Genomic DNA, 26,849 nt, shown 5'->3' with positions numbered 1-26,849 from the left:
GACCCTATACCTTCCCCTGGAGTCTGCTCTGTCTATGACTGTTAGGTAGGACTAGACCCTATACCCTCCCCTTGGAGTCTGTTCTGTCCATGACTGTTAGGTAGGACTAGACCCTATACCCTCTCCTGGAGTCTGCTCTGTCCATGACTGTTAGGTAGGACTAGACCCTATACCCTCTCCTGGATTCTGCTCTGTCCCTGACTGTTAGGTAGGACTAGACCCTATACCCTGGAGTCTGCTCTGTCCATGACTGTTAGGTAGGACTAGACCCTATACCCTGGAGTCTGCTCTGTCCATGACTGTTAGGTAGGACTAGACCCTATACCCTTCCCCTGGAGTCTGTTCTGTCTATGACTGTTAGGTAGGACTAGACCCTGGAGTCTGCTCTGTCCATGACTGTTAGGTAGGACTAGACCCTATACCCTTCCCTGGAGTCTGCTCTGTTCATGACTGTTAGGTAGGTAGACCCTGTACCCTGGAGTCTGTTCTGTCCATGACTGTTAGGTAGGACTAGACCCTATACCCTCCCCTTGGAGTCTGCTCTGTCTATGACTGTTAGGTAGGACTAGACCCTATACCCTCCCCTGGAGTCTGCTCTGTCCATGACTAGGACTAGACCCTATACCCTGGAGTCTGCCCTGTCTATGACTGTTAGGTAGGACTAGACCCTATACCCTCCCCTTGGAGTCTGCTCTGTCCATGACTGTTAGGTAGGACTAGACCCTATACCCTTCCCCTGGAGTCTGCTCTGTCCATGACTGTTAGGTAGACCTAGACCCTATACCTTCCCTGGAGTCTGCTCTGTCTATGACTGTTAGGTAGGACTAGACCCTATACCCTCCCCTTGGAGTCTGCTCTGTCCATGACTGTTAGGTAGGACTAGACCCTATACCCTCCCCTTGGAGTCTGCTCTGTCCATGACTGTTCGGTAGGACTAGACCCTATACCCTCCCCTGGAGTCTGCTCTGTCCATGACTGTTAGGTAAGAGTCTGGAGTGTGCTCTGTCCATGACTGTTAGGTAGGACTAGACCCTATACCCTGGAGTCTGCTCTGTCCATGACTGTTAGGTAGGACTAGACCCTATACCCTTCCCCTGGAGTCTGTTCTGTCTATGACTGTTAGGTAGGACTAGACCCTGGAGTCTGCTCTGTCCATGACTGTTAGGTAGGACTAGACCCTATACCCTTCCCTGGAGTCTGCTCTGTCCATGACTGTTAGGTAGGACTAGACCCTGGAGTCTGTTCTGTCCATGACTGTTAGGTAGGACCTATACCCTCCCCTTGGAGTCTGCTCTGTCTATGACTGTTAGGTAGGACTAGACCCTATACCCTCCCTGGAGTCTGCTCTGTCCATGACTGTTAGGTAGGACTAGACCCTATACCCTGGAGTCTGCCCTGTCTATGACTGTTAGGTAGGACTAGACCCTATACCCTCCCCTGGAGTCTGCTCTGTCCATGACTGTTAGGTAGGACTAGACCCTATACCCTCCCCTTGCAATCTGTTCTGTCTATGACTGTTAGGTAGGACTAGACCCTATACCCTCCCCTGGAGTCTGCTCTGTCCTTGACTGTTAGGTAGGACTAGACCCTATACCCTCCCCTTGGAGTCTGCTCTGTCCATGACTGTTAGGTAGGACTAGACCCTATACCCTCCCCTTGGAGTCTGTTCTGCTATGACTGTTAGGTAGGACTAGACCCTATACCCTCTCCTGGAGTCTGCTCTGTCCATGACAAACTAGACCCACCCTCCCCAGTCCATGACTGTGAGATAAGACAAAGCTCTCTGCTCGTGTCGTTACAAACACACAGGACTACAAACACACAGGACTACAAACACACAGGACTACAAACACACAGGACTACAAACACACAGGACTACAAACACACAGGACTACAAACACACAGGACTACAAACACACTGGACTATAAACACACAGGACTACAAACACACAGGACTACAAACACACAGGACTACAAACAGACAGGACTACAAACAGGGATATAGTCAAGGCCCGATGGCTCTGTAGCCGCAGTGAACCGCTTACTCCTGTGTTGGGTCGGACCTTATTATAGTTCTGTACATGTAGCTGTGCACTTTTTCTATCTAGGCCTGTGTAGCAAGATAACTCTGTTTCAAATCTTCTGGACTTCCCCCTTCCCCTCAAAGATAAATATTCCAGTGACTGGGTCAGGTTCATCATGTGACCAGTGACTGGGTCAGGTTCATCATGTGACCAGTGACTGGGTCAGGTTCCTCATGTGACCAGTGACTGGGTCAGGTTCATCATGTGACCAGTGACTGGATCAGGTTCATCATGTGACCAGTGACTGGGTCAGGTTCATCATGTGACCAGTGACTGGGTCAGGTTCATCATGTGACCAGTGACTGGGTCAGGTTCATCATGTGACCAGTGACTGGGTCAGGTTCATCATGTGACCAGTGACTGGATCAGGTTCATCATGTGACCAGTGACTGGGTCAGGTTCATCATGTGACCAGTGACTGGGTCAGGTTCATCATGTGACCAGTGACTGGGTCAGGTTCATCATGTGACCAGTGACTGGGTCAGGTTCATCATGTGACCAGTGACTGGATCAGGTTCATCATGTGACCAGTGACTGGATCAGGTTCATCATGTGACCAGTGACTGGGTCAGGTTCATCATGTGACCAGTGACTGGGTCAGGTTCATCATGTGACCATTGACTGGGTCAGGTTCATCATGTGACCAGTGACTGGGTCAGGTTCATCATGTGACCATTGACTGGGTCAGGTTCATCATGTGACCAGTGACTGGATCAGGTTCATCATGTGACCAGTGTTGGGTCAGGTTCATCATGTGACCAGTGACTGGATCAGGTTCATCATGTGACCAGTGACTGGGTCAGGTTCATCATGTGACCAGTGACTGGGTCAGGTTCATCATGTGACCAGTGACTGGGTCAGGTTCATCATGTGACCAGTGTTAGGGTCAGGTTCATCATGTGACCAGTGACTGGATCAGGTTCATCATGACCAGTGACTGGGTCACATCATGTGACCAGTGACTGGATCAGGTTCATCATGTGACCATTGACTGGGTCAGGTTCATCATGTGACCAGTGTTAGGGTCAGGTTCATCATGTGACCAGTGTTAGGGTCAGGTTCATCATGTGACCAGTGACTGGATCAGGTTCATCATGTGACCAGTGAATGGGTCAGGTTCATCATGTGACCAGTGACTGGATCAGGTTCATCATGTGTGACCAGGTTCATCATGTGACCAGTGGGTCAGGTTCATCATGTGACCAGTGTTAGGGTCAGGTTCATCATGTGACCAGTGACTGGATCAGGTTCATCATGTGACCAGTGACTGGATCAGGTTCATCATGTGACCATTGACTGGGTCAGGTTCATCATGTGACCAGTGACTGGGTCAGGTTCATCATGTGACCAGTGACTGGGTCAGGTTCATCATGTGACCAGTGACTGGGTCAGGTTCATCATGTGACCAGTGACTGGGTCAGGTTCATCATGTGACCAGTGACTGGGTCAGGTTCATCATGTGACCAGTGACTGGGTCAGGTTCATCATGTGACCAGTGACTGGGTCAGGTTCATCATGTGACCAGTGACTGGGTCAGGTTCATCATGTGACCAGTGTTAGGGTCAGGTTCCTCATGTGACCAGTGACTGGGTCAGGTTCATCATGTGACCAGTGTTAGGACAGCCAATATCAAACCATTGCAAAAAGTGTTGCTATATGTTTTTCTACAGTGTGCAGTAATGAATACCACCCTGACCATGCAGTGTTATTGACTATCATGCCTATTGACATGTTGTTCCGTTCCTAAACTGTTAGAGTAACAATAATATATTATATATTACTAATGTCCCGTCTCTCCTCCCAGACTGTTAGAATGGCTGCCTGATGTGCAGGAGGACGTGGGATGGATCGGAGAACAAACGATTAAGATGCTACAGTGTGCTGTGACACGGGCCACCAAGACTGTGTCCAACAGGGTCTCTGCAAGGTGAGATGCCAACCGCACACACACACCACACACACACACACACACACACACACACACACACACACACACACACACACACACACACACACACACACACACACACACACACACACACACACACACACACACACACACACACACACACACACACACACACACACACACACACACACACACACACACACACACACACACACACACTCTGACAGACCGACAGACCGACTCACAGTTTGTACACATGTTTGTTCAAGTTAGTTTATTAGTCATATACACCTAATGTACACAGTGCAGTGAAATGCTTCCTTGTAGGTTAACCTCGCGACAACGTAGCAACAATAGAACAAGTCAGTAACTAAGTGAACGTAGCAACAATAGAACACGTCAGTAACTAAGTGAACGTAGCAACAATAGAACAAGTCAGTAGCTAAGTGAACGTAGCAACAATAGAACAAGTCAGTAACTAAGTGAACGTAGCAACAATAGAACAAGTCAGTAGCTAAGTGAATGTAGCAACAATAGGACAAGTCAGTAGCTAAGTGAATGTAGCAACAATAGAACAAGTCAGTAGCTAAGTGAATGTAGCAACAATAGAACAAGTCAGTAACTAAGTGAATGTAGCAACAATAGAACAAGTCAGTAGCTAAGTGAATGTAGCAACAATAGAACAAGTCAGTAGCTAAGTGAATGTAGCAACAATAGAACAAGTCAGTAGCTAAGTGAATGTAGCAACAATAGAACAAGTCAGTAGCTAAGTGAATGTAGCAACAATAGAACAAGTCAGTAGCTAAGTGAATGTAGCAACAATAGAACAAGTCAGTAACTAAGTGAATGTAGCAACAATAGAACAAGTCAGTAACTAAGTGAATGTAGCAACAATAGAACAAGTCAGTAGCTAAGTGAATGTAGCAACAATAGAACAAGAACAAGTCAGTAACTAAGTGAACGTAGCAACAATAGAACAAGTCAGTAGCTAAGTGAATGTAGCAACAATAGAACAAGTCAGTAGCTAAGTGAATGTAGCAACAATAGAACAAGTCAGTAGCTAAGTGAATGTAGCAACAATAGAACAAGTCAGTAGCTAAGTGAATGTAGCAACAATAGAACACGTCAGTAGCTAAGTGAATGTAGCAACAATAGAACAAGTCAGTAGCTAAGTGAATGTAGCAACAATAGAACAAGTCAGTAGCTAAGTGAATGTAGCAACAATAGAACAAGTCAGTAACTAAGTGAATGTAGCAACAATAGAACAAGTCAGTAGCTAAGTGAATGTAGCAACAATAGAACAAGTCAGTAACTAAGTGAATGTAGCAACAATAGAACAAGTCAGTAGCTAAGTGAATGTAGCAACAATAGAACAAGTCAGTAACTAAGTGAATGTAGCAACAATAGAACAAGTCAGTAGCTAAGTGAATGTAGCAACAATAGAACAAGTCAGTAGCTAAGTGAATGTAGCAACAATAGAACAAGTCAGTAGCTAAGTGAATGTAGCAACAATAGAACAAGTCAGTAGCTAAGTGAATGTAGCAACAATAGAACAAGTCAGTAGCTAAGTGAATGTAGCAACAATAGAACAAGTCAGTAACTAAGTGAATGTAGCAACAATAGAACAAGTCAGTAGCTAAGTGAATGTAGCAACAATAGAACAAGTCAGTAACTAAGTGAATGTAGCAACAATAGAACAAGTCAGTAGCTAAGTGAATGTAGCAACAATAGAACAAGTCAGTAGCTAAGTGAATGTAGCAACAATAGAACAAGTCAGTAGCTAAGTGAATGTAGCAACAATAGAACAAGTCAGTAACTAAGTGAATGTAGCAACAATAGAACAAGTCAGTAGCTAAGTGAATGTAGCAACAATAGAACAAGTCAGTAGCTAAGTGAATGTAGCAACAATAGAACAAGTCAGTAGCTAAGTGAATGTAGCAACAATAGAACAAGTCAGTAACTAAGTGAATGTAGCAACAATAGAACAAGTCAGTAGCTAAGTGAATGTAGCAACAATAGAACAAGTCAGTAGCTAAGTGAATGTAGCAACAATAGAACAAGTCAGTAACTAAGTGAATGTAGCAACAATAGAACAAGTCAGTAGCTAAGTGAATGTAGCAACAATAGAACAAGTCAGTAACTAAGTGAATGTAGCAACAATAGAACAAGTCAGTAACTAAGTGAATGTAGCAACAATAGAACAAGTCAGTAGCTAAGTGAATGTAGCAACAATAGAACAAGTCAGTAACTAAGTGAACGTAGCAACAATAGAACACGTCAGTAGCTAAGTGAACGTAGCAACAATAGAACAAGTCAGTAGCTAAGTGAATGTAGCAACAATAGAACAAGTCAGTAGCTAAGTGAATGTAGCAACAATAGAACAAGTCAGTAGCTAAGTGAATGTAGCAACAATAGAACAAGTCAGTAGCTAAGTGAATGTAGCAACAATAGAACACGTCAGTAGCTAAGTGAATGTAGCAACAATAGAACAAGTCAGTAGCTAAGTGAATGTAGCAACAATAGAACAAGTCAGTAGCTAAGTGAATGTAGCAACAATAGAACACGTCAGTAGCTAAGTGAATGTAGCAACAATAGAACAAGTCAGTAGCTAAGTGAATGTAGCAACAATAGAACAAGTCAGTAGCTAAGTGAATGTAGCAACAATAGAACACGTCAGTAGCTAAGTGAATGTAGCAACAATAGAACAAGTCAGTAGAGGAGTGGAGTGGAGTGGAGTGGAGTGGTGTGGGGTGGGGTGGAGTGGGGTGGGGTGGGATGGGATGTGGTGGAGTGGGGTGGGGTGGAGTGGGGTGGAAAAAACTAACTTTCTGTATGTCCTCAAAATACTCTTCAGTGTCCCTCGTATCCCTCTAGGTTTTCCTACAGACATTTTATAATCCTCCATCAATCTAATGTATTTATAAAGCCCTACTTACATCAGCTGATGTCACAAAGTGCTGTACAGAAACCCAGCCTAAACCCCCAAACAGCAAGCAATGCAGGTGTAGAAGCACGGTGGCTAGGAAATACTCCCTAGAAAGGCCAGAACCTAGGAAGAAACCTAGAGAGGAACCAGGCTATGAGGGGTGGCCAGTCCTCTTCTAGCTGTGCCGGGTGGAGATTATAACAGAACATGGACAAGATGTTCAAATGTTCATAAATGACTAGCAAGGTCAGATAATAATAATCACGGTAGTTGATGAGGGTGCAACAGGTTGGCTTTTCATTCAGAGTATCTCTACCACTCCTACTGTCTCTAGAGAGTTGAAAACAGCAGGTCTGGGACAGGTATCACGTCCGGTGAACAGGTCAGGGTTCCATAGCCGCAGGCAGAACAGTTGAAGCTGGAGCAGCAGCACGACCAGGTGGACTGGGGACAGCAAGGAGTCATCAGGCCAGGTAGTCTTGAGGCATGGTCCTAGGGCTCAGGTCCTCCGAGAGAGAGAAAGAAAGAGAGAAAGAGAGAGAATTAGAGAGAGCATACTTAAATTCACACAGGACACTGGATAAGACAGGAGAAATACATCAGATATAACAGACTGACTCTAGCCCCCCGACACAAACTACTGCAGCATAAATACAGGAGGGGTCGGGAGACACTGTGGCCCCGTCCGACGATACCCCCGGACAGGGCCAAACAGGCAGGATATAACCCCACCCACTTTACCAAAGCACAGCCCCCACATCACTAGAGGGATATCTTCAACCACCAACTTACTATCCTGAGAGCGGGGCCGAGTATAGCCCACGAAGAGCTCCCCCACGGCACAAACCCGGGGGGGTGCCAAACCGAACAGGAAGATCAAGTCAGTGACTCAACCCACTCAAGTGATGCACCCCTCCTAGGGACGGTATGAAAGAGCCCTAGTAAGCCAGTGACTCAGCCCCTGTAATAGGGTTTGAAGTAGAGAATCCCAGTGGAAAGAGGGGAACCGGCCAGGCAAAGACAGCAAGGGCGGTTCGTCGCTCCAGTGACTTTCCGTTCACCTTCACACTCCTGGGCCAGACTACACTCAATCATAGGACCTACTGAAGAGATGATTCTTCAAAATAGACTTAAAGGTTGAGACTGAGTTTGCGTCTCTCACATGGGTAGGCAGACCATTCTATAGAAATGGAGCTCTGGAGGAGAAAGCCCTGCCTCCAGCTGTTTGCTTAGAAATTCTAGGGACAGTAAAGAGGCCTGCGTCTTGTGACCGTAGCGTACGTGTAGGTATGTACGGCAGGACCAAATCCGAAAGATAGCTAGGAGCAAGCCCTTGTAATGCTTTGTAGGTTAGCAGTAAAACCTTGAAATCAAACCTAGTCTTAACAGGAAGCCAGTGTAGGGAGGCTAGCACTGGAGTAATATGATCAAATTGTTAGGTTCTACTCTGGATTCTAGCAGCCGTATTTAGCACTAACGGAAGTGTATTTAGTGCTTTATCCGGGTAGCCGGAAAGTAGAGCATTGCAGTAGTCTAACCTAGAAGTGACAAAAGCATGGCTACATTTTTCTGCATAATTTTTGGACAGAAAGCTTCAGATTTTTGCAATGTTACGTAGATGGAAAAAAGCTGTCCTTGAAACAGTCTTGATATGTTCGTCAAAAGAGAGATCAGGGTCCAGAGTAACGCTGAGGTCCTTCACAGTTGTATTTGAGACGACTGTACAACCATCAAGATGAATTGTCAGACCCAACAGAAGATCTCTTTGTGTGTTGGGACCTAGAACAAGCATCTCTGTTTTGTCAGAGTTTAAAAGTAAAACATTTGCTGCCATCCACTTCCTTATGTCTGAAACACAGGTTGTCCGCATAGCAATGAAAGTTAACATTATGTTTCCGAATGACATCCTCAAGAGGTAAAATATATAGTGAAGACAATAGTGGTCCTAAAACGGAGCCTTGAGGAACACCGAAATGTACAGTTGATTTGTCAGACGACAAACCATCCACAGAGACAAACTGATATCTTTCCGACAGATAAGATCTAAACCAGGCCAGAACTTGTCCGTGTAGACCAATTTGGGTTTCCAATCTCTCCAAAAGAATGTGGTGATTGATGGTATCAAAAGCAGCACTAAGGTCTAGGAACACGAGGACAGATGCAGAGCCTCGGGTCTGACGCCATTAAAAGGTAATTTACCAGCTTCACAAGTGCAGTCTCAGTGCTATGATGGGGTCTAAAACCAGACTGAAGCATTTCGTATACATTGTTTGTCTTCAGGAAGGCAGTGAGTTGCTGCGCAACACCTTTTTCAAAAACATTTGAGAGGAATGGGAGATTTGATAAAGGCTGATAGTTTTTAAAATATTTTCTGGGTCAAGGTTTGGCTTTTTTAAGAGAGGCTGCCACTTGTAGTGAGTTTGGTACACATCCGGTGGATAGAGAGCCATTTATTATGTTCAACATAGGAGGGCCAAGCACAGGAAGCAGCTCTTTCAGTAGTTTAGTTGGAATAGGGTCCAGTATGCAGCTTGAAGGTTTAGAGGCCATGATTATTTTCATCAATGTGTCAAGAGATACAGGATTAAAAAACTTGAGTGTCTCCATTGATCCTAGGGCCGGGCAGAGTTGTGCAGACACAGGACAACTGAGCTTTGGAGAAATACTCAGATTTAAAGTCCGTAATTTGCTTTATAATTATCATGAGCTTTTCGTCAAAGAAGTTCACGAATTTATCACTGCTGAAGTGAAAGCCATCCTCTCAATACTGTTTTTTAGTTAGCTTTGCGACAGTATCAAAAATATTCTGCTCAATTAAGTTGGAAAAATACGATTATCGAGCAGCAGTGAGGGCTCTTCGATACTGCACGGTACTGTCTTTCCAAGCTCGTCGGAAGACTTCCAGTTTGGTATGGCGCCATTTCCGTTCCAATTTTCTGGAAGCTTGCTTCAGAGCTCGGGTATTTTCTGTATACCAGGGAGCTAGTTTCTTATGACAAATGTTTTTAGGGGTGCGACTATATCTTGAGTATTGTTATGGTTACATGAAGTTCCACAGTTAGCTGGTTAACTGATTTTTGTCCTCTGATGTCCTTGGGTAGGTGGAGGGAGTCTGGAAGGGCATCAAGGAATCTTTGGGTTGTCTGAGAATTTATAGCACGGCATTTGATGATCCTTGGTTGGGGTCTGAGCAGATGATTTGTTGCGATTGCACACGTAATAAAATGGTGGTCCGATAGTCCAGGTTTAGGAGAAAAAACATTAAGATCCCCAACATTTATTCCACCAGAGAAGTCTCGGTCCAGAGTATGACTGTGACAGTGAGTAGGTCCGGAGACATGTTGGACAAAAACCCACTGAGTCGATGATGGCTCCGAACGCCTTTTGGAGTGGGTCTGTGGACTTTTCCACGTGAATATTAGTCACCAAAAATTTGAATATTATCTGCTATGACTACAAAGTCCGATAGGAATTCAGGGAACTCAGTGAGGAACTATGTATATGGCCCAGGAGGCCTGGGAACAGTAGCTATAAACGGTGATTGAGTAGGCTGCATAGATTTCATGACTAGAAGCTCAAAAGACAAAAACGCAGTCTTTTTTTTGTTTTTATAAATTGAAATTTGGTATCGTAAATGTTATGTCCCTCGTATCCCTCTAGGTTTTCCTATAGACACTTTTCCACACTCTCACTTTAAGCCCGTATGCCCTCATAATGTGTTGAGTCTCTCTCTCTCTAGGTTTTCCTACCAGTTGGAGCTGCGTCACTGCCAGTCCCTGCCTGCCCAGCTCATCCCTGCCAGCCTGCTCCCAAGTTGGGTGAGTGGAGGCAGCTCCTCTATCCTGGATGTTATCAGTCGTTTGGACCAGTACCAGAGGCAGCTGCTGCCGGGCGTCTTCTGTGTTAACATGGACCTCCAGGGTTCCTTCTACACCAGAGGTCCCACAGGAGGGAGCCCAGTCCCAGGAGGGTCCACCAGAGCTGGGGAAGGAGGACCAGGACCAGCCTTGTCTCTTACATCCCCCATCATAAACCCAGAGGAGGTAGAGGGGATGGGGCTGATGATGAGGAGGCTCAGTGAAAACCACAACTCTACTGCGGCTCTTCCAGCCTCACTATAGTAATATAATGTATGCCATTCAGGAGACACTGAGGGCCCCCTGGGGGGGGGGCATTTAGTATTACAGACAGATTCTAATAACAAGCCAGGTAGACAGGTAGAACAGGTATAACAGCCAGGTAGACAGGTAGAACGGGTATAACAGCCAGGTAGACAGGTAGAACAGGTATAACAGCCAGGTAGACAGGTAGAACAGGTATAACAGCCAGGTAGACAGGTAGAACAGGTATAACAGCCAGGTAGACAGGTAGAACAGGTATAACAGCCAGGTAGACAGGTAGAACAGGTAGAACAGCCAGGTAGACAGGTAGAACAGGTAGAACAGCCAGGTAGACAGGTAGAACAGCCAGGTAGACAGGTAGAACAGCCAGGTAGACAGGTAGAACAGCCAGGTAGACACCTTCCAATTAAAGGGACAGTGCACCAACGTGTGTTATCTCATCATCGATGACACAGTGCCTTGTTCGCTATCATTCTATTCACTCACCTGCCCATTGGGATACCCAGGAACCTACAAGGAACCGCCGATCTGCATCGTGTCAATGTGACTTTTACAAAACATTACAAAATATATTAAAGTCATTAAGATAATAAACAGTAAAAAGTATTTACTGTTGACTGTTGATAGCAAACATGTTCAAGGACTCGGGATGTTACCGATGAACCGTTTAACCGATTAGCCCGACCGTAAATACATTTCACCTGGGTCATGCTTATCGGTCTATAGGTTCATTTGAACAATTTTGTTGAATTAAAATTGCCACGTGTGTATTTCCATTTAGTAATCATGCTTTTTATTTGTCACATGCGCACAGCACACAGAGACTAGTTAGAGGAGATGAATACTACCTGTCAGACAGCGACAGAGCAGCTCCTGTAGGCTACTGTAGTGAAGCCTGCTGTTGGAAGCCCAGTCATTGGTCAGCCCAGTCATTGGTCAGCCCAGTCATTGGTCAGCCCAGTCATTGGTCAGCCCAGTCATTGGTCATCCCAGTCATTGGTCATCCCAGTCATTGGTCAGCCCAGTCATTGGTCATCCCAGTCATTGGTCATCCCAGTCATTGGTCAGCCCAGTCATTGGTCAGCCCAGTCATTGGTCAGCCCAGTCATTGGTCATCCCAGTCATTGGTCATCCCAGTCATTGGTCAGCCCAGTCATTGGTCATCCCAGTCATTGGTCAGCCCAGTCATTGGTCAGCCCAGTCATTGGTCATCCCAGTCATTGGTCAGCCCAGTCATTGGTCATCCCAGTCATTGGTCATCCCAGTCATTGGTCATCCCAGTCATTGGTCAGCCCAGTCATTGGTCATCCCAGTCATTGGTCATCCCAGTCATTGGTCAGCCCAGTCATTGGTCATCACAGTCATTGGTCATCCCAGTCATTGGTCAGCCCAGTCATTGGTCAGCCCAGTCATTGGTCATCCCAGTCATTGGTCAGCCCATTCATTGGTCAGCCCAGTCATTGGTCAGCCCAGTCATTGGTCAGCCCAGTCATTGGTCAGCCCAGTCATAATGTAATGTGGAGACAGTATAATGTAATGTGGAGACAGTATAATTTAATGTGAGCTGGAGACAGTATAATGTAATGTGGAGACAGTATAATGTAATGTGGAGACAGTATAATGTAATGTAGAGACAGTATAATGTAATGTGGAGACAGTATAATGTAATGTGGAGACAGTATAATGTAATGTGAGCTGGAGACAGTATAATGTAATGTGGAGACAGTATAATGTAATGTGGAGACAGTATAATGTAATGTGGAGACAGTATAATGTAATGTGGAGACAGTATAATGTAACGTGGAGGCAGTATAATGTAATGTGAGCTGGAGACAGTATAATGTAATGTGGAGGCAGTATAATGTAATGTGAGCTGGAGACAGTATAATGTAATGTGGAGACAGTATAATGTAACGTGGAGACAGTATAATGTAATGTGGAGACAGTATAATGTAATGTGGAGACAGTATAATGTAATGTGGAGACAGTATAATGTAATGTGGAGACAGTATAATGTAATGTGGAGACAGTATAATGTAACGTGGAGACAATATAATGTAACGTGGAGACAGTATAATGTAATGTGGACACAGTATAATGTAATGTGGAGACAGTATAATGTAATGTGGAGACAGTATGATGTAATGTGGAGACAGTATAATGTAATGTGGAGACAGTATAATGTAATGTGGAGACAGTATAATGTAATGTGGAGACAGTATAATGTAATGTGGAGACAGTATAATGTAACGTGGAGACAGTATAATGTAATGTGGAGACAGTATAATGTAATGTGGAGACAGTATAATGTAATGTGGAGACAGTATTATGTAACGTGAGCTGGAGACAGTATAATGTAATGTGGAGACAGTATAATGTAATGTGGAGACAGTATAATGTAATGTGGAGACAGTATAATGTAATGTGGAGACAGTATAATGTAATGTGGAGACAGTATAATGTAATGTGGAGACAGTATAATGTAATGTGGAGACAGTATAATGTAATGTGGAGACAGTATAATGTAACGTGGAGACAGTATAATGTAATGTGGAGACAGTATAATGTAATGTGGAGACAGTATAATGTAATGTGGAGACAGTATAATGTAATGTGGAGACAGTATAATGTAACAGTATGGAGACAGTATAATGTAATGTGGAGACAGTATAATGTAACGTGGAGACAGTATAATGTAATGTGGAGACAGTATAATGTAACGTGTAATGGAGACAGTATCATGTAATGTGGAGACAGTATAATGTAATGTGGAGACAGTATAATGTAATGTGGAGACAGTATAATGTAACGTGGAGACAGTATAATGTAATGTGGAGACAGTATAATGTAATGTGGAGACAGTATAATGTAATGTGGAGACAGTATAATGTAATGTGGAGACAGTATAATGTAATGTGGAGACAGTATAATGTAATGTGGAGACAGTATAATGTAATGTGGAGACAGTATAATGTAATGTGGAGACAGTATAATGTAATGTGGAGACAGTATAATGTAACAGTATAATGAGACAGTATAATGTAATGTGGAGACAGTATAATGTAACGTGGAGACAGTATAATGTAACGTGGAGACAGTATAATGTAATGTGGAGACAGTATAATGTAACGTGGAGACAGTATAATGTAATGTGGAGACAGTATAATGTAATGTGGAGACAGTATAATGTAATGTGGAGACAGTATAATGTAATGTGGAGACAGTATAATGTAATGTGGAGACAGTATAATGTAACGTGGAGACAGTATAATGTAATGTGGAGACAGTATAATGTAATGTGGAGACAGTATAATGTAATGTGGAGACAGTATAATGTAATGTGGAGACAGTATAATGTAATGTGGAGACAGTATAATGTAATGTGGAGACAGTATAATGTAACGTGGAGACAGTATAATGTAATGTGGAGACAGTATAATGTAATGTGGAGACAGTATGAGGTGTGTCTTACCTTGCGTAAATTAGGGTTTTATTATCTGTTTCATTCCAGGAGTTGTCCATTCAATATAGCCTTTTGACTGTAAGACGGTAAGCATCTGGTCATGTATATACAGATATCTGATAGTATTTGCTGTTGATCACGTCATTTTACTGTTTGGAAAGTGTGTCAGTCCTTAAATGAGGGTCAGTGAGTCGGCAGCAAAATCTGATCTGATCTCTTCTGATCTGATCTATTTTCCACCGTGTCTTAATTATTATTATTATTATTAGGGTGGCAGGTAGCCTAGTGGTTAGAGCAGGTAGCCTAGTGGTTAGAGGCAGGTAGCCTAGTGGTTAGAGGCAGGTAGCCTAGTGGTTAGAGCAGGTAGCCTAGTGGTTAGAGCAGGTAGCCTAGTGGTTAGACCCGGTAGCCTAGTGGTTAGACCCGGTAGCCTAGTGGTTAGAGCAGGTAGCCTAGTGGTTAGAGCAGGTAGCCTAGTGGTTAGAGCAGGTAGCCTAGTGGTTAGAGGAGGTAGCCTAGTGGTTAGAGCAGGTAGCCTAGTGGTTAGAGGCAGGTAGCCTAGTGGTTAGAGCAGGTAGCCTAGTGGTTAGAGGAGGTAGCCTAGTGGTTAGAGCAGGTAGCCTAGTGGTTAGAGCAGGTAGCCTAGTGGTTAGAGCAGGTAGCCTAGTGGTTAGAGCAGGTAGCCTAGTGGTTAGAGGAGGTAGCCTAGTGGTTAGAGCAGGTAGCCTAGTGGTTAGAGCAGGTAGCCTAGTGGTTAGGTAGGAGTGGTAGCCTAGTGGTTAGAGGCAGGTAGCCTAGTGGTTAGACCCGGTAGCCTAGTGGTTAGACCCGGTAGCCTAGTGGTTAGACCCGGTAGCCTAGTGGTTAGACCCGGTAGCCTAGTGGTTAGAGCAGGTAGCCTAGTGGTTAGACCCGGTAGCCTAGTGGTTAGAGCAGGTAGCCTAGTGGTTAGACCCGGTAGCCTAGTGGTTAGAGCAGGTAGCCTAGTGGTTAGACCCGGTAGCCTAGAGGTTAGAGCAGGTAGCCTAGTGGTTAGAGCAGATAGCCTAGTGGTTAGACCCGGTAGCCTAGTGGTTAGACCCGGTAGCCTAGAGGTTAGAGGAGGTAGCCTAGAGGTTAGAGGAGGTAGCCTAGTGGTTAGAGTAGGTAGCCTAGTGGTTAGACCCGGTAGCCTAGTGGTTAGAGCAGGTAACCTAGTGGTTAGAGCAGGTAGTCTAGTGGTTAGAGACAGGTAGCCTAGTGGTTAGAGGAGGCAGGTAGCAGGTAGCCTAGTGGTTAGAGGCAGGTAGCCTAGTGGTTAGAGGCAGGTAGCCTAGTGGTTAGAGCAGGTAGCCTAGTGGTTAGAGGAGGCAGGTAGCCTAGTGGTTAGAGGCAGGTAGCCTAGTGGTTAGAGGCAGGTAGCCTAGTGGTTAGAGGAGGCAGGTAGCCTAGTGGTTAGAGGAGGCAGGTAGCCTAGTGGTTAGAGGAGGCAGGTAGCCTAGTGGTTAGAGGAGGCAGGTAGCCTAGTGGTTAGAGGAGGCAGGTAACCTAGTGGTTAGAGGAGGCAGGTAACCTAGTGGTTAGTGTTGGACTTGTAACCAAAAGGTTGCCAGATCAAATCCCCGAGCTGACAAGGTACAAATCTGTTGTTCTGCCCCTGTTCCTCGGCCGTCATTGTAAAAAGGAATTTATTCTTAACTGACTTGCCGAGTTAATACGATCTAAAGTCAATAAGATGACAAAGGAGGGTCATGATGATGATGACCACATCACCTGTTTAAGCCCTCTGCCTTTACTTGGAGCTGAAAATAAATGGGCCACGAAGATGACCCTACTCTGATGTGACTCAAACTGAACGTTCTAGATTAGAACAGGAGTTATGCTTTGTGATCATATTACATTACTTCTATGGCCACGAAGATGACCCTACTCTGATGTGACTCAAACTGAACGTTCTAGATTAGAACAGGAGTTATGCTTTGTGATCATATTACATTACTTCTATGGCCAGTTTCCCAGACACAGATTAATTTAGCCTGGAACTTAATTTTTTTTGGTTATTTTTAAGTATTTCAATTGAGATTAGTTAGTCCAGAACTCACGTTACATTACTAAATCTAACTGAGGAACCAACCCGACTGTTTCTACTATTGCTACATTAAAATACATTAAAAAAAATATATATATTCTTCAAATCAAATCCAATTTTATTTATAAAGCCCTTCGTACATTAGCTGATATCTCAAAGTGCTGTACAGAAACCCAACCTAAAACCCCCAAACAGCAAGCAATCCTGGCACGGTGGAAAGACAATTAACCATGAACACACACACACACACACACACACACACACACACACACACACACACACACACACACACACACACACACACACACACACACACACTGAACACAGGAACGCAGGCTGAACACAGGAACACAGGCTGAACACAGGAACACAGGCTGAACACAGGAACACAGGCTGAACACAGGCTGAACACAGGAACACAGGCTGAACACAGGCTGAACACAGGCTGAACACAGGCTGAACACAGGAACACACACAGGCTGAACACAGGAACACACACAGGCTGAACACAGGAACACAGGCTGAACACAGGCTGAACACAGGAACACAGGCTGAACACAGGAACACAGGCTGAACACAGGCTGAACACAGGAACACAGGCTGAACACAGGAACACAGGCTGAACACAGGAACACAGGCTGAACACAGGCTGAACACAGGAACACACACAGGCTGAATACAGGCTGAACACAGTCTCTACTCAAACACAGAACTGTGTTCATCAGGGCACACCGACGCAAAACTGTTTTCAAACGGACAACGAAAACAAACAAGCATGTCTTATTGGACATTTCACTCTGTTTCAGAGTGTTGTCTAGTGTTAGGTGCCAAGTGAACTGACCCAGCAGCACCAACAGACCTGAGAAAAGACCAAGAACATAATAAGGGAGAATAACTCTATTAGAGATCTGTATGACTAATGACTATAAGGGACTCTATGCAGTACCTGTCTCTCTGTATGACTAATGACTATAAGGGGCTCTATGCAGTACCTGGCTCTCTGTATGACTAATGACTATAAGGGGCTCTATGCAGTACCTGGCTCTCTGTATGACCAATGACTATAAGGGGCTCTATCCAGTACCTGGCTCTCTGTATGACCAATGACAATAAGGGACTCTATGCAGTACCTGTCTCTCTGTATGACTAATGACTATAAGGGGCTCTATGCAGTACCTGTCTCTCTGTATGACTAATGACTACAAGGGGCTCTATGCAGTACCTGTCTCTCTGTATGACTAATGACTATAAGGGACTCTATGCAGTACCTGTCTCTCTGTATGACTAATGACTATAAGGGACTCTATGCAGTACCTGGCTCTCTGTATGACTAATGACTATAAGGGACTCTATGCAGTACCTGTCTCTGTATGACTAATGACTATAAGGGGCTCTATGCAGTACCTGTCTTCTGTATGACTAATGACTATAAGGGGCTCTATGCAGTACCTGTCTCTCTGTATGACCAATGACAATAAGTGACTCTATGCAGTACCTGTCTCTCTGTATGACCAATGACAATAAGGGGCTCTATGCAGTACCTGTCTCTCTGTATGACCAATGACAATAAGGGACTCTATGCAGTACCTGTCTCTCTGTATGACTAATGACTATAAGGGACTCTATGCAGTACCTGTCTCTCTGTATGACTAATGACTATAAGGGGCTCTATGCAGTACCTGGCTCTCTGTATGACTAATGACTATAAGGGGCTCTATGCAGTACCTGGCTCTCTGTATGACCAATGACTATAAGGGGCTCTATCCAGTACCTGGCTCTCTGTATGACCAATGACAATAAGGGACTCTATGCAGTACCTGTCTCTCTGTATGACCAATGACTATAAGGGGCTCTATGCAATGCATGTGCCAACCAATGCAGTATTTACATTTACATTTACGTCATTTAGCAGACGTATTCATTTTGAACCAATGGTACTGTTTCTTTGTGCCACTTTCTATAGGTCAACTTGTTTTGCTAATATTTATTAATAACCTGACAATACCAAATATTTATTAATAACCTGACAATACCTTGCTATTACAGTATTTAAAAATGTACCACGGACACATGATTCTGTCTTACCAAACAAACGATCAGCATGACTCTGAAATATACAATGAGATCCACCGGGAATACATGTTAATAATAATACAAAATAAAATACTTCACATGAATGAACACATGGGATAAATATTGTGTTTTGTTGTTAGTTTAGTATGAATGTTGTTTTTCATTTCTTTTATGACACACATTGGTCAATACTGAATGTAAATGCCAGTGAATGATATGGATGGTTCACTGCATACAGTATATCCTTTAACTGTAGATTAAATTAAATAAATTATGGGTTCTGGATTTAAAATAAATATAAACGCTTACAATGTTTACTTTCAATAAAATGTTAATTCAGGTTGGACTTTTGATTTTGTATTTATTTAAATATATATATATATATTGCAGAGAATCATGTGTTTGTCATAGGAAATTATATACAAAGTTTAACTTTCCATGACCTCTCAAATAATATTCTCCAATTATAGGTTCTCAAGGGCCAACTGTTGACGTCCCAGTTCATGTTCTGTGCAGGCTACAGTCCGTTTCTGTTTTGCCAAGGGTAAATGTTGAAGCTTTATAATATGTGCATTACACACAGGACAGCTTATCCATGTTGGGGTAAAAGCCTGCGTGGGAGTTCTGCAACGCAATAGTCATACCTGGGGTCTATTCATTACGCAGATTCTATTGCAAAAACGTTTCTTAAACGGAAGCAAAGTGAACGAAACGGGAGTGAGCTAAATGAATATGTTCAATAGTAACACGTTTAGCTTTGTTAGCTTCCGTTTGGTTGATAAACGGTAAACGGTTTCCGTAATGAATACACCTCTGGAGAATGTCCAGTCCTTTCTGTATCCTACGGTCGTGTTGCTACGGCCAGGGGGCGTAAGTCTCTCCGAGAGGAGCTGCTGCTGCTCCACTTTGTCTCTCCCCGCGACATCAACTGACTCGACCCGGGACAGACCGAAGAAGATGGCGGCCACGGACCGTTCCCGGTCTGAAGCTGCAAAGCAGCGACGGCAGGATCAGTTACAGCGATGGCTGGGCTCGGAAACCGATCAGACGGGACCGGGGACGCGGGACGGGTCGATGGGAACCGGGACGCGGCGGGCCCGGGTTCGGTTCGCTCAGGGAGCCGTGTTTATGGCAGCCTGTTCGGCCGGGGACAGAGAGGAGGTTGCGGTGCTCCTACGACAGGGCGCTGACATCAACCACGCCAATATAGACGGACTGACAGCGCTTCACCAGGTATTTAACTCGTTAGAAAGTAGTTCCATTGTTGCAGGCTGGTGTTTGGGGAACCTAGTGGTAATGGCGGGTTGAAACTATGTAACGATCTGTGTTGTATCCTACCGCCAAACAAAAATGTCCACATCGCTACTGTAACAAAGTAACCCTTTGGTCAAATTAAACATCGACAAGTAACATTAACTCAACTTTTAATCATGCTCAAATCAGTGGTTTGAATGTTTATAAAACTACACAACTTGTTTATCGTGATGTTGGAACATTGTCATGATAATTCCGGTGTGTGTGTGTGCGCGCGCTAAAGTAGATTGGTTCATTGGAACTGTTGCCTTCCAAGTGTGTGTGTGTGTGTGTGTGTGTGTGTGTGTGTTCTCTCTCTCTCTCGGATGAACTGACACAAGACTGGAAAAGGCGGCTGCTAGTCAGATGACTCCTACCTACCCTGCCATTAGGCTTGTTTACACTGAGCTGCACTGGGGTCGGAACGCAATCATATGGTTATATTAAGACGCCACAGAACAGGGATATGAGTAGGAACACTTACCTCATCGCAGGGATAGAATCAGAGACATTGAAGGCTTATGCTTCCTCACCAAAACAGTTCAGAATAGTAGGGACATTTTTATTTTGGAAATTGTTTTTTTTTATGTTCGTTTACTGCATTTCTATACAACGACAACAAAAATGCTATTTGGAGAGTAGCAAAACAGTACCACCGTTGAAGGTTCCTTCACCTCAGTCCACCGATAAACATATAGTCTATTAGCTATACAATTGTAAAGTTATATCCCTGAAAGGGGGGGAATGATTGACACGTAGCATCAGCGACTGTTCAGACAGTCGTAATGATGAGAGAGCTCTTCTTTGTCGACACCCATTCAGCATAGTTCACACCCTCTTTAAGCTTTAGCCCCACCCATCTCTTTAAGGATTTACGTGTGAGGCAACAAAAGCCTCCTTCACTCACGCTGCCAAACTTACCCCCGTAAAACTGACTATCCTACCGATCCTTGACTTTGGCGATGTCATTTACAAAATAGCCTCCAACACTCTACTCAGCAAATTGGATGTAGTCTATCACAGTGCCATCCGTTTTCACCAAAGCCCCATATACTACCCACCACTAAGACCTGTATGCTCTCGTTGGCTGGTCCTCGCTACATATTCGTTCGCCAAACCCACTGGCTCCAGGTCATCTATAAGCCTTTGCTAGGTAAAGCTCCGCCTTATCTCAGCTCACTGGTCACCATAGCAACACCCACCCGTAGCATGCACTCCAGCAGGTATATCTCACTGATCATCCCCAAAGCCAACACCTCCTTTGGCTGCCTTTCCTTCCAGTTCTCTGCTGCCAATGACTGGAACAAATTGCCAAATCACTGAAGTCTTTTATCTCCCTCACTAACTTTAAGCATCAGCTGTCAGAGCAGCTTGCCGATCACTGTACATGTACGCAGCCCATCTGTAAATAGCCCATCTGTAAATTACCCATCTGTACACAGCCCATCTGTAAATAGCCCATCTGTAAATAGCCCATCTGTAAATAGCCCATCTGTACACAGCCCATCTGTACACAGCCCATCTGTACACAGCCCATCTGTAAATAGCCCATCTGTAAACAGCCCATCTGTAAATAGCCCATCTGTAAACAGCCCATCTGTAAATAGCCCATCTGTAAATAGCCCATCTGTAAACAGCCCATCTGTAAATAGCCCATCTGTAAACAGCCCATCTGTAAACAGCCCATCTGTAAATAGCCCATCTGTAAATAGCCCATCTAAATAGCCCATCTGTAAACAGCCCATCTGTAAACAGCCCATCTGTACACAGCCCATCTGTAAACAGCCCATCTGTAAATAGCCCATCTGTAAACAGCCCATCTGTAAATAGCCCATCTGTAAACAGCCCATCTGTAAACAGCCCATCTGTAAATAGCCCATCTGTAAACAGCCCATCTGTAAATAGCCCATCTGTACACAGCCCATCTGTAAATAGCCCATCTGTAAATAGCCCATCTGTAAATAGCCCATCTGTAAATAGCCCATCTGTAAACAGCCCATCTGTAAATAGCCCATCTGTAAACAGCCCATCTGTAAACAGCCCATCTGTAAATAGCCCATCTGTAAATAGCCCATCTGTAAACAGCCCATCTGTAAATAGCCCATCTGTAAACAGCCCATCTGTAAACAGCCCATCTGTAAACAGCCCATCTGTAAATAGCCCATCTGTAAACAGCCCATCTGTAAATAGCCCATCTGTAAACAGCCCATCTGTAAACAGCCCATCTGTAAATAGCCCATCTGTAAACAGCCCATCTGTAAATAGCCCATCTGTACACGCCCATCTGTAAACAGCCCATCTGTAAATAGCCCATCTGTAAATAACCCATCTGTAAATAGCCCATCTGTAAACAGCCCATCTGTAAATAGCCCATCTGTAAATAGCCCATCTGTAAACAGCCCATCTGTAAATAGCCCATCTGTAAATAGCCCATCTGTAAATAGCCCATCTGTAAATAGCCCATCTGTAAATAGCCCATCTGTAAATAGCCCATCTGTAAACAGCCCATCTGTAAATAGCCCATCTGTAAATAGCCCATCTGTAAACAGCCCATCTGTAAACAGCCCATCTGTAAATAGCCCATCTGTAAACAGCCCATTTGTAAATAGCCCATCTGTAAATAGCCCATCTGTAAATAGCCCATCCAACCAACTTCCTGCCTCATCCCCATATTTGTTTTAGTTTTTCTGCTCTTTTCCACACCAGTATTTCTACTTCCACATCCTCATCTGCACATCTATAACTCCAGTGTTAATCTGCTAAATTGTAATTACTTTGCTACTATCGGCCTATTTATTGCCCTACCTCCTCATGCCGTTTGCACGCACTGTATATAGACTTTATTTTCTTCCTATTGTGTTGACTGTACGCTTGTTTATTCCATGTGTAACTCTGTGTTGTTGCTTTGCTTTATCTTGGCCGGGTCGCAGTTGTAAATGAGAACTTTTTCTCAACTGGCCTACCTGGTTAAATAAAGGTGTTCTCAACTAGCCTACCTGGTTAAATAAAGGTGTTCTCAACTAGCCTACCTGGTTAAATAAAGGTGTTCTCAACCAGCCTACCTGGTTAAATAAAGGTGTTCTCAACTAGCCTACCTGGTTAAATAAAGGTGTTCTCAACTAGCCTACCTGGTTAAATAAAGGTGTTCTCAACTAGCCTACCTGGTTAAATAAAGGTGTTCTCAACTAGCCTACCTGGTTAAATAAAGGTGTTCTCAACTAGCCTACCTGGTTAAATAAAGGTGTTCTCAACCAGCCTACCTGGTTAAATAAAGGTGTTCTCAACTAGCCTACCTGGTTAAATAAAGGTGTTCTCAACTAGCCTACCTGGTTAAATAAAGGTGTTCTCAACTAGCCTACCTGGTTAAATAAAGGTGTTCTCAACTAGCCTACCTGGTTAAATAAAGGTGTTCTCAACTAGCCTACCTGGTTAAATAAAGGTGTTCTCAACCAGCCTACCTGGTTAAATAAAGGTGTTCTCAACCAGCCTACCTGGTTAAATAAAGGTGTTCTCAACTAGCCTACCTGGTTAAATAAAGGTGTTCTCAACTAGCCTACCTGGTTAAATAAAGGTGTTCTCAACTAGCCTACCTGGTTAAATAAAGGTGTTCTCAACCAGCCTACCTGGTTAAATAAAGGTGTTCTCAACCAGCCTACCTGGTTAAATAAAGGTGTTCTCAACCAGCCTACCTGGTTAAATAAAGGTGTTCTCAACTAGCCTACCTGGTTAAATAAAGGTGTTCTCAACTAGCCTACCTGGTTAAATAAAGGTGTTCTCAACCAGCCTACCTGGTTAAATAAAGGTGTTCTCAACTAGCCTACCTGGTTAAATAAAGGTGTTCTCAACCAGCCTACCTGGTTAAATAAAGGTGTTCTAAACATTTCAAAAAGACTGTATTGTATTTTAGTAAATGCCACTCCTACATAGCTCAATCTAATATTTAGATATTCTTTCTTAATGGCAATTTGTTTTACTTGTAGGACAGTGGCATATGCGGTTAATGGATTGAATTGTGGAAATTCCTCTCTGTCCAAGTTGTGTCAGACTGAAAAAATGAATAAGTGACTCTTTTAAACAGCAGGTTATATCGGCAGGAGTTTTATTTGAAATGAAAGGTGCTTTAATTGACTCTGGTCAGCCAGTTGACTGCCTGCCTTTTCTTCGATCTCTAGTTGACATGATGGAAGATCAACTTCTAGTGAATAATTTCTTTTCATTCCAACAACTTTCTTCTTGCAAGAATGTTTTTTTTACATCAATCTACTAGAGCTGACTTACTTGATCCTGGTCCTCTGTGTTTTTACACCAATCTACTAGAGCTGACTTACTTGATCCTGGTCCTCTGTGTTTTTACACCAATCTACTAGAGCTGACTTACTTGATCCTGGTCCTCTGATTGTTTTTTTACATCAATCTACTAGAGCTGACTTACTTGATCCTGGTCCTCTGTGTTTTTACATCAATCTACTAGAGCTGACTTACTTGATCCTGGTCCTCTGTTTTTTTTTTACATCAATCTACTAGAGCTGACTTACTTGATCCTGGTCCTCTGTGTTTTTACATCAATCTACTAGAGCTGACTTACTTGATCCTGGTCCTCTGTTTTTTTTACATCAATCTACTAGAGCTGACTTACTTGATCCTGGTCCTCTGATTTTTTTACATCAATCTACTAGAGCTGACTTACTTGATCCTGGTCCTCTGTTTGTTTTACACCAATCTACTAGAGCTGACTTACTTGATCCTGGTCCTCTGATTGTTTTTTTTACATCAATCTACTAGAGCTTACTTACTTGATCCTGGTCCTCTGTTTGTTGTTTTTTACATCAATCTACTAGAGTTGACTTACTTGATCCTGGTCCTCTGTTTTTTTTTTTTACATCAATCTACTAGAGCTGACTTACTTGATCCTGGTCCTCTGTGTTTTTACATCAATCTACTAGAGCTGACTTACTTGATCCTGGTCCTCTGATTTTTTTACATCAATCTACTAGAGCTGACTTACTTGATCCTGGTCCTCTGATTTTTTTACATCAATCTACTAGAGCTGACTTACTTGATCCTGGTCCTCTGATTGTTTTACATCAATCTACTAGAGCTGACTTACTTGATCCTGGTCCTCTGATTGTTTTACATCAATCTACTAGAGCTGACTTACTTGATCCTGGTCCTCTGATTGTTTTTTTACATCAATCTACTAGAGCTGACTTACTTGATCCTGGTCCTCTGATTGTTTTACACCAATCTACTAGAGCTGACTTACTTGATCCTGGTCCTCTGATTGTTTTTTTACATCAATCTACTAGAGCTGACTTACTTGATCCTGGTCCTCTGATTGTTTTACACCAATCTACTAGAGCTGACTTACTTGATCCTGGTCCTCTGATTGTTTTACATCAATCTACTAGAGCTGACTTACTTGATCCTGGTCCTCTGATTGTTTTACATCAATCTACTAGAGCTGACTTACTTGATCCTGGTCCTCTGATTGTTTTACATCAATCTACTAGAGCTGACTTACTTGATCCTGGTCCTCTGATTGTTTTACATCAATCTACTAGAGCTGACTTACTTGATCCTGGTCCTCTGATTGTTTTACATCAATCTACTAGAGCTGACTTACTTGATCCTGGTCCTCTGATTGTTTTACATCAATCTACTAGAGCTGACTTACTTGATCCTGGTCCTCTGATTGTTTTTTTACATCAATCTACTAGAGCTGACTTACTTGATCCTGGTCCTCTGATTGTTTTACATCAATCTACTAGAGCTGACTTACTTGATCCTGGTCCTCTGATTGTTTTACATCAATCTACTAGAGCTGACTTACTTGATCCTGGTCCTCTGATTGTTTTACATCAATCTACTAGAGCTGACTTACTTGATCCTGGTCCTCTGATTGTTTTACATCAATCTACTAGAGCTGACTTACTTGATCCTGGTCCTCTGATTGTTTTACATCAATCTACTAGAGCTGACTTACTTGATCCTGGTCCTCTGATTGTTTTACATCAATCTACTAGAGCTGACTTACTTGATCCTGGTCCTCTGATTGTTTTACACCAATCTACTAGAGCTGACTTACTTGATCCTGGTCCTCTGATTGTTTTACATCAATCTACTAGAGCTGACTTACTTGATCCTGGTCCTCTGATTGTTTTACATCAATCTACTAGAGCTGACTTACTTGATCCTGGTCCTCTGTGTTTTTACATCAATCTACTAGAGCTGACTTACTTGATCCTGGTCCTCTGTTTTTTTACATCAATCTACTAGAGCTGACTTACTTGATCCTGGTCCTCTGATTTTTTTACATCAATCTACTAGAGCTGACTTACTTGATCCTGGTCCTCTGTTTTTTTACACCAATCTACTAGAGCTGACTTACTTGATCCTGGTCCTCTGTTTTTTTACACCAATCTACTAGAGCTGACTTACTTGATCCTGGTCCTCTGATTGTTTTACATCAATCTACTAGAGCTGACTTACTTGATCCTGGTCCTCTGATTTTTTTACACCAATCTACTAGAGCTGACTTACTTATAATATAATAATAATAATAATATATGCCATTTAGCTGACGCTTTTATCCAAAGCGACTTGTGTGCATACATTCTACGTATGGGTGGTCCCGGGAATCGAACCCACTACCCTGGCGTTACAAGCGCCATGCTCTACCAACTGAGCCACAGAAGGACCACACTTGATCCTGGTCCTCTGCAGCATCTTTCAAGGCCATGATTCTATACATTCTATACACTGGATATTATTTTAATGAGATCTGCCCCCAAAGCGAGACCAAATTTGAACCAATCATAGATGTCTATGTTTCACAAGTTAAGACATCAAAGTGCAGTAGAGCATAGTAGTGTACGTTATAGTATACTCGACTCTAGTGTAGTAGTGTACGTT

General features: G+C 43.5%; 2 protein-coding genes and 4 long non-coding RNA genes across 100 annotated transcripts in view; 4 read left to right on the top strand and 2 right to left on the bottom strand.

Annotated features, from left to right (window-relative positions):
* The window catches only part of pnpla2 (patatin-like phospholipase domain containing 2), a 34,718-nt gene extending 22,902 nt beyond the window's left edge, over nucleotides 1-11,816 (top strand). Inside the window, exons 8-11 of one of the 16 annotated variants that reach the window (XR_008067217.1) lie at nucleotides 3,889-4,011; nucleotides 10,659-11,166; nucleotides 11,197-11,265; nucleotides 11,398-11,816. Coding sequence is in view for 1 of the 16 variants with exons in the window: in XM_052466804.1 (XP_052322764.1) it covers nucleotides 3,889-4,011; nucleotides 10,659-11,040 (505 nt within the window). In the remaining 15 variants the exon portion in view is untranslated. Of the gene's footprint in view, nucleotides 1-3,888; nucleotides 4,012-10,658 lie in introns of all 16 variants that reach the window. The other 15 variants (XR_008067216.1, XR_008067214.1, XR_008067211.1 and 12 more) reach the window with 15 other exon arrangements.
* On the top strand, nucleotides 676-3,839 carry LOC127908427 (uncharacterized). 5 transcript variants are annotated; one of them, XR_008067305.1, is made up of 4 exons: nucleotides 676-710; nucleotides 1,769-2,250; nucleotides 2,483-2,627; nucleotides 3,680-3,839. It is a non-coding gene; the product is annotated as an uncharacterized LOC127908427 (long non-coding RNA). The 5 variants fall into 5 exon arrangements; XR_008067304.1 differs by lacking the exon at nucleotides 676-710 and adding an exon at nucleotides 839-873; XR_008067303.1 differs by lacking the exon at nucleotides 676-710 and adding an exon at nucleotides 1,596-1,630.
* Nucleotides 11,817-12,682: 866 nt separating the features above from the next.
* On the bottom strand, nucleotides 12,683-14,262 carry LOC127908425 (uncharacterized). 3 transcript variants are annotated; one of them, XR_008067301.1, is made up of 3 exons: nucleotides 14,129-14,262; nucleotides 13,292-13,380; nucleotides 12,683-12,735 (listed from the first exon to the last, which is right to left on the bottom strand). It is a non-coding gene; the product is annotated as an uncharacterized LOC127908425 (long non-coding RNA). The 3 variants fall into 3 exon arrangements; XR_008067300.1 differs by lacking the exon at nucleotides 12,683-12,735 and adding an exon at nucleotides 12,768-12,866; XR_008067299.1 differs by lacking the exon at nucleotides 12,683-12,735 and adding an exon at nucleotides 12,810-12,913.
* LOC127908422 (uncharacterized) lies at nucleotides 14,093-17,103 on the top strand. 50 transcript variants are annotated; one of them, XR_008067253.1, is made up of 5 exons: nucleotides 14,483-15,119; nucleotides 15,183-15,261; nucleotides 15,309-15,334; nucleotides 15,398-15,502; nucleotides 15,767-17,103. It is a non-coding gene; the product is annotated as an uncharacterized LOC127908422 (long non-coding RNA). The 50 variants fall into 50 exon arrangements; XR_008067250.1 differs by having other exon boundaries at nucleotides 14,483-15,140; nucleotides 15,183-15,224; nucleotides 15,293-15,334; XR_008067262.1 differs by lacking the exon at nucleotides 15,309-15,334 and having other exon boundaries at nucleotides 14,093-14,823; nucleotides 14,888-15,261; nucleotides 15,393-15,502.
* A 316-nt stretch (nucleotides 17,104-17,419) lies between these two features.
* LOC127908423 (uncharacterized) lies at nucleotides 17,420-18,538 on the bottom strand. 25 transcript variants are annotated; one of them, XR_008067282.1, is made up of 5 exons: nucleotides 18,343-18,482; nucleotides 18,159-18,204; nucleotides 18,021-18,112; nucleotides 17,702-17,839; nucleotides 17,420-17,563 (listed from the first exon to the last, which is right to left on the bottom strand). It is a non-coding gene; the product is annotated as an uncharacterized LOC127908423 (long non-coding RNA). The 25 variants fall into 25 exon arrangements; XR_008067292.1 differs by adding an exon at nucleotides 17,564-17,609 and having other exon boundaries at nucleotides 17,482-17,517; nucleotides 17,656-17,747; nucleotides 18,067-18,204; XR_008067272.1 differs by lacking the exon at nucleotides 18,159-18,204 and having other exon boundaries at nucleotides 17,702-17,793; nucleotides 18,021-18,158; nucleotides 18,389-18,538.
* Nucleotides 18,539-19,098: 560 nt separating this feature from the next.
* Nucleotides 19,099-26,849, top strand: part of LOC118381918 (protein phosphatase 1 regulatory subunit 12A-like) — a 112,099-nt gene continuing 104,348 nt past the window's right edge. Inside the window, exon 1 of the mRNA XM_052467054.1 lies at nucleotides 19,099-19,877. Coding sequence (XP_052323014.1) covers nucleotides 19,446-19,877 — 432 coding nt within the window. The 5' untranslated portion in view covers nucleotides 19,099-19,445. The remainder of the gene's footprint in view (nucleotides 19,878-26,849) is intronic.

This window comes from Oncorhynchus keta, chromosome 17 (assembly GCF_023373465.1).
Source record: "Oncorhynchus keta strain PuntledgeMale-10-30-2019 chromosome 17, Oket_V2, whole genome shotgun sequence".
Classification (NCBI taxonomy): Eukaryota; Metazoa; Chordata; class Actinopteri; order Salmoniformes; family Salmonidae; genus Oncorhynchus; species Oncorhynchus keta.
The sequence above is the reverse complement of the archived record's forward strand: the minus strand, read 5'-3'. Positions and strand labels throughout refer to the sequence as shown.